Source organism: Lissotriton vulgaris, chromosome 2_1, assembly GCF_964263255.1.
Source record: "Lissotriton vulgaris chromosome 2_1, aLisVul1.2, whole genome shotgun sequence".
Classification (NCBI taxonomy): domain Eukaryota; kingdom Metazoa; phylum Chordata; class Amphibia; order Caudata; family Salamandridae; genus Lissotriton; species Lissotriton vulgaris.
This window is the reverse complement of record NC_141687.1, coordinates 360250567-360262741: the sequence shown is the minus strand read 5'-3', so window position 1 is coordinate 360262741 and position 12175 is coordinate 360250567. Positions and strand designations below refer to the sequence as shown.

The 12175-nt window shown below is 49.2% G+C and overlaps 2 protein-coding genes across 2 annotated transcripts in view; both read right to left on the bottom strand.

Moving 5' to 3' along the window:
* Positions 1-12175, bottom strand: part of BLTP2 (bridge-like lipid transfer protein family member 2) — a 604102-nt gene that overhangs the window by 236544 nt on the left and 355383 nt on the right. The gene's annotated exons all lie outside the window — the stretch shown is intronic.
* LOC147730354 (uncharacterized) lies at positions 1894-11296 on the bottom strand. The gene is made up of 3 exons (XM_086958420.1): positions 10826-11296; positions 7673-8420; positions 1894-2069 (listed from the first exon to the last, which is right to left on the bottom strand). Exons 1-3 carry the CDS (start codon positions 11294-11296, stop codon positions 1894-1896), a joined length of 1395 nt encoding a protein of 464 aa, XP_086814546.1.

Genomic DNA, 12175 nt, shown 5'->3' with positions numbered 1-12175 from the left:
TCGACTGGGCCCCATGGGCGGAGTGCTGACCGTTGCCTTTTGTTTGGGTAATGTCAGTCGTGCAAGGGCAGATATACTTACGGGTTGTCGAGATGGAATCGAATCGTCCGAATCCTCTTCCCCCAATAAAATCTGGAGATCAGGCGAGTCCTCCTCTGCGCCGAGTGGAGCCTCGTCCTCGGAGATGTCTTCGATTGGATATTCGTCCTCGGAGACGTCTTCTTCGACGATCTCCTCCTCAAAGATGGCCTCCGGTGCTGGTGCTGATCTCCTCATCTCGTGTCGACGGGCCCTCCGATCCCGGATGGTCTTCTTCGATCGGAAGGAGGCACAGGCTGTGCAGGTCGACTCGTCGTGCTCTGGCGTGAGACAGAGGTTGCAAACCTCGTGATGGTCGCTATGAGGGAATTTTGCTCGACATACTGGGCATCACTTGAATGGAGTTCTGTCCATGAGGCGTAGGCCACACGGTGCCGATGGGTTCAACGGCCCGCGTCGACGCACCGGAATGTAGCTGGTGATGTCGAAAGTCTATTCGATGTCGAAAGAAGTTTGCTTAAAGTTTCTCGCTTCGAAAATGCAGAAAAAGTCTTTTCTAGCCGGAGCGGAAAACTTTCATCCGAACCCAGTGGCAGAAAAAAAAAATCTGAGGATGGAGTCGATGACCATGCGCAGTATTGTCCAAGGGAGGAGTCACCTATCTCGTGACTTCAAAGACTTCTTCCAAGAAGACAACAACCTGCAATCATCCGAGCCCAACGCCAGGTGGCGATCTTTTGCTAAATGTAGGATCTGCAGCTCATATGCCTCGAACAAGTGCTTTTAGCTTTAGCATAGCAGGTTTGAATACATTTAACAATCCATCTTGCAATACCAGATTTAGAAATTGGATTGCCTTTGTGAGGTGTAGCAAATGCAACAAACAGTTGTTTTGTTTTACGAAATTCCTTTGTTCTTTCAATTTAATACGATAATGCTCTTCTGACGAGTATGAAGAGTTCTTTTTGCTGTGGAATCAGGTTGAGGAAAGAGCACTGATTGTTTGATATGAAAAGCAGAGAGGAGTTTGGGAAGGAACTTTGGGTTGGTGCGAAGAACTATTCTGTCTTTATGAAGCTGAAAGAAGGGTTCTTATAAGGTGAATGCTTGTAGCTCACCAATTCTCCTCAATGAAGTGATCACAATGACGAAGGCAACTTTCCTTGAAAGAAACTGTAGAGGACAGTTGTGTAATGGCTCAAAAGGTGGCTCCATGAACCGCGTAAGGACAATGTTCAGATTCCAAACTGATGCAGGAGGTACCCTGAGTGACAATACTCTTTTAAGACCCCCATAAATTCTTTAATTACTGGAACTTTGAACAAAGATGAATGTTGCCCATTTTGCAAATAGGAGGCTACTGCCGCAAGATGCAATCCAATGGAAGTGTAGGCTAGACTAGCATGCTGTAAATCTATAAGATCACAAATGATATTTTGAATCGAGGCATCTAGTCGATCAATATTGTTGTTGGTACAGTATATAAAAAATCTATTCCATTTTGCTGCTTAACATGCTCTGGTAGTTAGCTTTCTTCTTTACTTACGAATAGTCATACACTGTGGTGGCAAGTTGAGATAACCAAACTCTATGACGTCAGGAGCCAAATCGCTACATTGAGCTCCTTGGGGTTTGGGTGTCTGACTTCTTCATGGTTCTGCATGAGAAGGGTGGAATTGACATGCAGCATTTGATGTGGAACTACTGATAGTTCCAATAGTGTTGTGAACCATGGTTGGCAGGTCCAAGTGGGAGCCACTAGAATCAATGTGAGTGATGTGTGCCTGAGCTTCCAAACCAGAAATGGAAGGAGAGGGAGAGGCGGAAAAGCATAGACAAATATACCTGAGCAATTCAACCATGGGGCATTGCCTTTGGGTAGTTGGCGTGGGAACCTTGAGGCAAAGTTTCAGTATTTTGAGTTGTCAATTGTAGTAAACAGATCAATTTGTGGGAATCTCCATTCTTGAAAGTATGGAAGTAGAACTTGGGGATGAAGTTCCCAATAGTGTATTTGTTACCACCTTCTGCTGAGGACGTGTACAATCTGATTGTTCACTCCTGGGAGGTGCTCTGTCCGAAGATATATTCTGTGATGAATTGCCCAATGCCAAATGGTCTGAGAGAGGTGTGACAGTTGCAGAGAATTTGTTCTCCCCCCTCCCACCCCTGGTTGTTGTACATAGTACATGGCTATCATATTATCTGTGCGGACTGGGCCAACTTTCCCTATGAGGCGAGACTGAAATCTTTCAGTGCTAGATACACAGCTAGAAGCTCTAGATAGTTGATATGAAGAGTTTTGTACTTGTTGCTACATAGACCTTGAATTGTCAAATTGTGAAGCTGGGAACCCCAACCTGTGAGAGATGCGTCTGCTGTTAGCACGATCTGAGGACCAGGGTCGATGAAGGGCCACCCTTTTCATAAGTTTTGTGTGTTTCACCACTGCAAAGAGCGATGGGTGCGGCTGTCTACCAACACTTGATCTGTTAGTTGACCCCGAGTCTGATTCCACTTACTTGATAAACACTCTTGTAGAGGACGCATGTGTAACATTGCATGAGGCACTATTGCAATGCATGATGCCATCATTCCTAATAGTTGCATGAAAGTTCTGACTGCTAAGTATTGATGAGTCTGAAATTGTAGTAGCAGAGTTTGAATATTTTGCATTCTGGGTGCATTGGGAGAGGCTAGAACAGTGCAGGCGTTTAGGGTCGCTCCCAGATCCGACGGCATTTGTGAAGGCTGTAGATGAGAATTCTGTGTATTGACCGTGAAACCCAATTGGTGGAGTAGGTCTAAAGTAGTCTGAGAGTGTTGTAAACACTTTTGGTGTGTGCTGGCTTTGATGAGCCAGTTGTCTAGGTATGAGAAGAAATGAATCTATTGTCTTCTGAGATGTGCTGCTACTACTGCTGGACATTTTGTGAAAACTCTGGGGCGGAGTGGTTACTCCGAACAAAAGTAATTGATCGTGTTTTCCTGCTATCACAAATCTGAGATATTTGCGATGTGCTGGGTGAACCGGAATGCGAAAGTATGTGTCTTTTAAGTCGAGTGTAGACATAAAATCGTTTTGTTGTAGCAGCGGAAGACCCTGTTGAAGCAAACATGTGGAAATGTTCTGACAGTATGTACACATTTAACATACTTCGATCCAAAATTGGTCTGGGGATCGGAAAATACAGAGAGTACACCCCTGAACATTGGTACTGTAATGGAATTGGTTCTATGGCTCCTTTTGTTAAAAGAGCTTTTGTATCTCTTTTTTTAGAAGCTGTAGGTACTCTGACAAGAGTTTATGAGTGTGAGGTAGAATATTGGGAGAGTTGCTGTTGAGCTCCAGGCAATAACCATGCCGGATAATGTCTGACAAATCGTAATTTGTCTGATGTTATGGATTGCCAAATGAGGAGAAAGTGTTGAAGTCTTCACCCAACAGGGTTGAATGATCGGGGGAAGTGCAGGCAAGCCACTGTTTATTGCGGGAAGGGGAGTTACACCTTGGCGTGCTCTTACGCCTACCCTTAAAATGGTTTCCTCTATACCCTCCTCTATAGAAGCCTCTACAGGAAGAGGGTTGCGTGTTGGACGTATATGAGAAAGTGTTAGGGTCTGAGGCTGTATTTTTGGATCCTCCCCTATGAAATGAGCAGCGAAAGGAGCCTCTGCTTGATGGAGACTGAAGCGTTCCCATGGATTTTGACACGTCTGTGTCTTATTCATCTTTTCTAAAGCCTCATCCACTAGAGGTCCAAAAAGATGTTGCTTATCAAAGAAGGTATTTAAAATAGACTGCTGGACTTCCGGTTCAAACCCTGTAATCCTAAGCCAGGCCTGTTGACGTAAGTGAATGCTATTGTTAATTTCTCTCGCTGCAATGCTAGCAGCATCAAGAGCATATATAATAGAAGAATTAGATATAAGTTTTCCTTCTTGGACTAGCTCTTGAGCCTTTCTCTTTTGCTCTTCTGGGAGGTATAGAATGCAAATGCTACTTACCAGTATGCATCTGTTCTTGGCATGTAGGGCTGCTGACATTCATATCTGTGCATAGATCGCCGCCTAGTGTTGGGTCCGGATGATTGCACATTGTTGTCCTGGAAGAGTCTTCGAAGTAGCACGAGATAGGTGGCTCCTCCCCTGCACTACAGTGCGCATGGGCATCGACTCCATCCCCAGATTGTTTTTTTCCGCCATTGGGTTCGGATGTGTTTCGGTTCCCTCTGTCGGAATCGATAATTGTTTAACTTTCTTTACTTGAGACCAAAAGGTCTTTAGGACTCGCGTCGGTATTGTCTATCGTTCGGGTTTGTTTGTTCATTAGCCATTGTGGCCGAGATGGAGTGAACTCAGTGAATGATGACCATGCCATGAAATGATATGTAAACACTGCAGCTGCTACAGGCGCCGGGGAGGAGGGCGGGCGATATGAATGTCAGCAGCCCTACATGCCAAGAACAGATGCATACTGGTAAGTAGCATTTGCAGTTCGAGGCATGTGGGCTGCTGAATTCATATCTGTGCATAGAATACATAGCAGTCCCTCCATTAGCGGCGGCCGCCCGTGCCAGCTACAGCAGTTTGGAAAAGTGTCTTGAGAATAGCCTGTCCTACAGCTGCCTGCTGTTTAGAGTGCACGTCTACACAGTAATGTTTAGTAAATGTATGTGTGGTAGACCATGTGGCTGCTCTACATATGTCCTCTAAGGGAATGTTTCCAAGGAAGGCCATAGAGGCCCCCAACTTTCTGGTGGAGTGGGCTCTTGGTGGAATTGTAAGAGTGCGTTTTGCCTTTGCATAGCAAATCTGAATACATTTCACGATCCACCTAGCAATACCAGCCTTGGAAATAGCGTTACCTTTGTGGTGTGGCGCAAAGGCAACAAAAAGCTGCTTAGTCTTTCTAAAATCCTTGGTCCTATCAATGTAATACATTAGGGCCCTTTTAACGTCAAGGGTGTGGAGCATCCGCTCCGCCAGTGACTCAGGATTTTGAAAAAACACCGGCAACTCAATTGTCTGGTTTATGTGGAACTGAGACACAACCTTGGGTAGAAATTTAGGGTTAGTGCGGAGCACTACCCTGTTAGCATGAACCTGGAAGAAAGGCTCTTGGATTGTGAGGGCCTGCAGTTCACTAACCCTCCGTAGTGATGTAATTGCTACTAAGAAAGCCACTTTCCAAGTCAAGAATGAAGTTCGCAAGAATGTAGTGGCTCAAAGGGAGGACCCATCAGTCTTGTAAGAACCACATTGAGGTTCCATTCTGGAGCTGGTGGAGTCCGTGGTGGAATGACTCTTTTGAGTCCTTCCAGAAAAGCTTTGATAGCAGGCACTTTGAAAAGTGAAAGGTGCTGTCTATTCTGAAGGTATGCGGCCATCGCAGACAGGTGAATGCGGATGGAAGTATATGCCAAATTACACTGGCACAGATGGAACAGGTAACAGATGATGTTCTGAATGGAAGCATCTAGTGGATTAATGTTGTGGTTTGCGCAATAAATGACAAACCGCTTCCATTTGGCCGCATAACATGCTCTAGTAGTGGGCTTTCTTGCCTCCCGAATGATGTCCATGCAATTGGGAGGAAGGTTAAGGTAGCCAAACTCTAGGACCTCAGGAGCCAGATCGCCAGGTTGAGCTGTTGCGGATCTGGGTGCTGAATGTCGCCATGGCTCTGCGTCAGAAGGCTGGGTGTGAGATGAAGCCTTTGATGCGGTACCACGGAAAGTTCCAGAAACGTGGTGTACCATGGTTGGCGAGCCCACGTTGGAGCAACTAGGATGAGAGTCATCGAGTGCTGCCTGAGCTTCCGCGCCACCAGCGGTATCAGGGGTGCTGGGGGAAAAGGGTACGCAAATCTGCCTGACCAGTTCATCCATATCGCATTGCCCTGCGATTGCGGGTGTGGAAACCTGGCGGCGAAGCTTTGGCATTTTGCGTTCTCCCTTGTGGCGAACAGGTCTATCTCTGGATGACCCCATCTTTGGAAGTACGGCTGGAGTACTGATGGATGTATCTTCCACTCGTGCATTTGGTGGCTGTGCCTGCTGAGCAGGTCCGCCATCTGATTGTCTTTGCCTCGGAGGTGTTCTGCCATGAGGAAGATGTTCCTCTGAATGGCCCACTTCCACATGCTCTGAGCCAGATGAGACAGCTGCGGAGAGTGTGTTCCCCCTTGTTTCTGAATGTAGTACATGGCCGTCATGTTGTCCGTCCGGATCAACACGACCTTGTTGCACAGATGTACTTTGAATGCCTTTAAGGCCATGAAGATCGCCATCAGTTCTAGGACATTGATGTGCATCTTCCTCTGCTGTAGTGTCCATAGTCCCTGCACTGTGTATTGGAGTACATGCGCTCCCCATCCCTGGAGAGAAGCGTCCGTTGTCAGGATGATCTGCGGCACAGGCTCTTGAAACGGTCGGCCCTTGCAAAGGTTTTGTGGATTCCACCAATGCAGAGAGTTGTATGCCCGACCGCTCACCAACACTAGGTCTTTCAATTGCCCGTGAGCCTGAGTCCACTGACCTGCTAAGCACTCCTGAAGCGGACGCATATGTAGTCTCGCGTGTGGGACTATGGAGATGCAGGAGGCCATCATGCCTATCAACTGCATGAACACTCTTGCTGGAAGCGAGTGCTGAGGTCTGAATCTTTGGATCAGCGACTGAATGCTGTCGACTCTCACTGAATTCGGCTGCGCAGTGGCCGCCAGAGTGTTTATGGTCGCACCCAGATACTGCCGTATGTGGGCGGGCTGGAGAAGGGATTTTGGGTAATTCAGTGAGAACCCCAAATCGTGCAGAAGGTGAATGGTGTGGGAAACGTGGTCGGCGCACTGCTGGGCCGACTTTGCTTGAATGAGCCAGTCGTCCAGATAGGGGTAGACGTGGATGTTCTGACGTCTCAGATGCGCCGCCACCGTTGCCAGGCACTTTGTGAAGACCCTGGGCGCTGTGGTGACCCCAAAAGGCAGAACCTTGAACTGGTAGTGCTGGTTTTGAATGGTGAACCTTAGGTACTTTCTGTGTGAAGGATGCAGGGGAATGTGAAAGTACGCATCCTTGAGGTCCAGAGTCGCCAGGAAGTCCCCTTGCCGAAGCAGTGGGAGAACCTGCTGCAGCGTGAGCATATGGAAATGTTCTGACAGAATGTAAAAGTTGAGAGGTCTGAGGTCTAGGATGGGCCTGAGGGATCCGTCCTTCTTTGGAATTAGAAAGTACAGGGAGTAAACTCCTGAACCCCTTTCCTGCAGGGGAACGAGCTCTATTGCTCCTTTTTGCAGCATGACGTTTACCTCCTGCTGCAACAATTGCAAGTGCTCGCCGGACATAGGACGACTTTTTGGGGGTATGTTGGGTGGAGTGGATGTGAGCTCCAGACAATACCCGTATTGGATAAGAGATCTGACCCACCTGTCCGTGGTGATGGACTTCCACACGGGCAGGAACTGCTGGAGTCTCCCCCCGACCGGTGTTGCGTGGTCGGGGGGCAGTGACGAGGCGTCACTGTTTGCTGGCGGTGGAGGACCTGGAGCTGTTATTTCCACGTCCTCTGCCTTTGACGTTGTTGCCACGGTATCCACCCCGACCCTTGTTGGTATATGAGGATTGGGTGTTACTCTTAAAGAATTGCGTGGATTGGGACGCTTGACCCCTTGAGGTGCCTCTGTTATTGGAGCGGCGAAAGGAACCACCCCGAAACTGCTGGGACTGCAGGGCACCCATAGATTTAGCAGTGTCAGTGTCTTTTTTCATTTTTTCGAGGGTGGCATCCACTTCTGGGCCAAACAGGTGGTCTGGATTGACAGTTTGGTTTAGGATGGTAGTTTGAATGTCTGGTTTAAAACCTGATATTCTGAGCCATGCATGTCTACGCAGTAGAACGCTAGTGTTTATTGCTCTTGAGGCGGTATCAGCCACATCCAGAGCGCACTTAATTGAAGCATTGGTGATAAGCTTCCCCTCCTGAATCAACATTTCAGCTGCCTCCTTATACTGATCTGGCAAGTGCTGTAGAAGGGTCTCTAGAGTGTCGTAGTGTGCCCTGTCGTAGCGTGCAAGTAGCGCCTGCGTGTTGGATATGCGCCACATATTGGCTGCCTGCGCAGCAATACGTTTCCCCGAAGCCTCAAATACTTTTGATTCCTTGTCTGGGGGAGGAGCATCACCCGTAGTCTGTGAGTTGGCTCTTTTGCGTGCATTGGAGACAACCAAAGAGTCCAGCGGCAACTGTCCTTTGATATATGTTGGATCAGTGGGCGCTGCTTTGTACTTCTTGTCAATACGAGGATTAATGACTCTTGCCCGGGTGGGCTCCTTGAAAACCTCTGGCGCATGTTTTAACACCCCTTTGAGCATTGGCAATGTCTTAACAGTTTTTTCAGCCACTGAAAAGGTGTAAAAAAGAAAATCGAGGTCAACTGGGTCTGCATGGAGACCGACGTCATGATTGGCTGCAGCTCTTTCAATTAGAGCGTTGAAGGCCGCAGAGTCTTCTGTTGGGGAAGTCTTTGCTGCGAAAAGTTGCGGCTCCTGTCCCGAATGAGGGTCCCCAGGGTCGCCCCCGGCAGACCATGGCGCAGTCACATCCTCTGGGTCTGAGTAAACTGGATAAGCATACTCATCCTCATCGTTTCCATCGCCCTCATCAACATTAGAATGCGTGGGTGAGAGCTCCTGACTTTGTGGAGATGCAGGCTCCATAGGGGCAGATGCACCCGCAGAGTCCAACTTCTTTTTAAGTGGGATGTGGAAATGTTCCAAAGCTGGCTCCGGGGTGATCTTCCGTTTAAGGAGAGAGAGCTTGCCCGTGTTGGCGTCGATGATCACCTCTCTACGCTCCTCCTCCGCCAGTGGTTGGTGTCGCGGGCTTGGAACCACCAACGATGCCTTTGGCGTCGAAGGTAACTTCAAGGGTACTCCGGCCCCAGGTTTCGCAGTGAAAGCCTTCGGCGCCGTCTTCGGCTGCAACGTGAAGAGAATCGGCGTTTGCGCCTTCGCCGGTTTCTGTAGAGGCTTGGGCGGCACAGTGTCCTTTGGCGCGACCGCTGCGGCCCCCTCCCGAATACGCTGAAGGGACTCCGTGACCTTCTTGGTGAACGAGGCGGAGGTACGGACCGGCTCGAGAGAGTCTTCCGAAGCCGGGTTTGGGCCGGCAACCAAGGACGCAGTCTTCGGAGCCGACGCAGCTCCCCCCTTTGCCTTGTCAAGTGGAAGCGGTGCAGTTAGAGACTTGGGGTCGTCCTGCCGCTTCTTCGGGGCCTTCTTATGGTCGTCGACCTTCTTGGTGTCGATGCGACTCTTCAGAGCGTCGATCAACTTCGGCGCCGACGAAGCCGCGTCGGGCGTCTTTGCCTTCGGCTTCGACACCGTAGCCTTCGGATCGGCCAGTGTGGCGTGGCTCTTGAGCTCGACGGCCATCTTGGATTTCTTCGGCGCCGAGGCCTCCGAAGCCTTCGACCCGACCAGTGCGACTTGCGCTTTCGGTTTCGATACGGGTGGCGTCGACACCGATGGTTTCACTTTCGGTTTCTGCACCGGGAGTGGTGCCGTACCAATGTCCGTGGCCGGGCCGGAAGGCGGAGCCGTGGGACGGGAATCAAGGCTTTGGGTAAGGCCCGAAGGCGATCCCTCGGCCTGGGCCTTCGAATGTGAGCTGGCCCCTGAGTCAGTGTGAGGAAGCTCCTCCTCCGAGCTATCCTCTACGGTGGCAATGGCCCCGTCGTCGTCCCCTACCTCCTCGACGACTTCCTCGAACTCCTCGTCTTCCGCGTCGTAGTACTCTTCGACCTCCGACGCCGGGTTAGAGTCTGAGATATTCTAGATGGTGTCGTCGTCTACATCCTCCTCGAAGATGTTCGCTGGAGGGGGTGCCGAACTCTGGGCCTGCAGTCTTGCGGCCCGGCGGAGCTTGAGAGTCTTCTTCGACCGGAACTAGGAGCAGGCCATACACTTGGCCTCGTCGTGGTCCGGTGACAAGCATTTATTGCACACTGGGTGCACGTCGATATGCGGGTACTTTGAGGCACACACAGGGCACCTCTTAAATGGACTTCGTTCCATGATGAAGTAGTCTGGAGCGTGGTGTAGGCCCGTCCGCGCCGAAAGCACGCGGAAGGGTAGCAATGGTTCGGAGCCGATGAACAAACAAACCCGAACGATAGACAATACCGACGCGAGTCCTAAAGACCTTTTGGTCTCAAGTAAAGAAAGTTAAACAATTATCGATTCCGACAGAGGGAACCGAAACACATCCGAACCCAATGGCGGAAAAAAACAATCTGGGGATGGAGTCGATGCCCATGCGCACTGTAGTCCAGGGGAGGAGCCACCTATCTCGTGATACTTCGAAGACTCTTCCAGGACAACAATGTGCCATCATCCGGACCCAACACTAGGCGGCGATCTATGCACAGATATGAATTCAGCAGCCCACATGCCTCGAACGTAAGCTTTCCATCTCGTCCCAGTGTGTCCTGCAATACCTAGCTAGTAGGCCTTGCGTGTTGGCAATGCACCAGTGGTTAGCGGCTTGAGCAGCAACTCTTTTACCAGATGCATCAATTAATTTAGACTCTTTATCTGGGGGAGGGGAGGTGCATCCCCAGAGGTCTGCTCACTTACAATCACCAGTGAGTCTAAAAGAAGCTGTCCATTAATAAAGACAGGATGAGAGGGTGAAGGTTTGTATTTCTTATCAACCCTGGGTGTTAAAATACAGACACAAACAGAGTCCTTAAAAATCTCATCTATATGTCTCAAAACAAATGAACACTCTGACTAGCTGTATGTGAAGGCCCTAGTGTCTGAAATAAGAAGTCTTCATCCAAAGCCTCTTTGTGCAGTGAAACTCCATGATATGCTGCTGCCATGGAAACCAGCTCTAGACAAGAGACATTATCTTCTGGGGGTGATGGCTTTGCAGGGTATAGATCTGGATCATTATCCATGTGTGGATCAATATTATAATCATCCCATGGATCTGTTGGCAAAGGGACATTGTCATCATTATGATCTCCAAAATCAGGCTGTGTATGGGGAGATCCCTGAGGTGTTATGTGTAGTGGATCTGAGCCTGGCAGTTGTGGTGAAGATGAAGATGGTGGAGGAGATGGCAAAGTAGGATGGATAGGACTTGTAAGAATGTCCTTCTTTTTAAGAGGAATCTTATATCCAGTGTCCTCTGAACGGACTTTCCTTTTGGAAGGAGTTTTAGATAAAATGCGTCCAATATCTAAATTCATGTATACCTTTTTCTGTTTGAGATCTAATCTTGTCTTTCATAGCATCTATGATTGCGGCCTTAGTGCGCCAGGTATGCACAGGCGTGGGTCCTGGGCTCACTGTGCCACTGGAATCAAGCTATCCTGGCTAAATAGGGGTAAAACCCCGAAACCGGTTCTAGGATGCTTGTTTCCGGTCCAGGGAGGACCTGGCTTGGCAGCTCGGGCTGGACTGTTCCTATGAGGCACAGGGTCAAGTCTGATTTGCATGTGGCCAGGTCTAAACTGGGGTGGCATGGTGAGCAAACAAAATTATGGATTTAACCCAGATCTCTTGACCGGGGGTGAATGTTTTGCTTTGTTCTGCATTCCGTCCATCAATTGTTTGCCTTTTGCTTTCTCGCCCTTAGTGCGCCAGGTGTGCCCAGATGTGGGTCCTGGGCTCACTGTGCCACTGGAATCAAGCTATCCTGGCTGAAGAGGGTTGAAACCCCGAAACCGGTCCTAGGATGCTGGTTTCCGGTCCAGAGAGGACCTGGCTTGGCAGTTCGGACTGGACTGTTCCTAAGAGGCACAGGGTAAAGACTGATTTGCATATGGCCAGGTCTAAACTGGGGTGGCATCGTGAGCAAATGAATGATGGATTTAACCCAGATCTCTTGACTGGGGGTGAATGTTTTGATTTGTTCTGCATTCCGTGGATCAATGTGAATTTTTTGACAAAGGCCCGAAGGCAGATGTGGTGCCAAAGGCTTATGTTTGGAGGAAGATAATTTATGGGGTACGGTGTTTGTGTACTCACGACACTCTGTCCCGCTGGAATGTCTTCGGACTGCTTTTGATCTCTAGGTCAGAATCCGATTCTGCGATCGAGAAGGCCTCTTCTTTTTCTGCAGTTGT

Coding starts and splice junctions, on each gene's coding strand:
- LOC147730354 (XM_086958420.1), bottom strand. CDS start 11,296: ATGAATTTAGATATTGGACGCATTTTATCTAAAACTCCTTCCAAAAGG. Junction 8,421..10,825: donor CACATACAGCTAGTCAGAGT/GTTCATTTGTTT, acceptor AAAACTGTTAAG/ACATTGCCAATGCTCAAAGG. Junction 2,070..7,672: donor ATCCACGCAATTCTTTAAGA/GTAACACCCAAT, acceptor ACACGTCCTCAG/CAGAAGGTGGTAACAAATAC.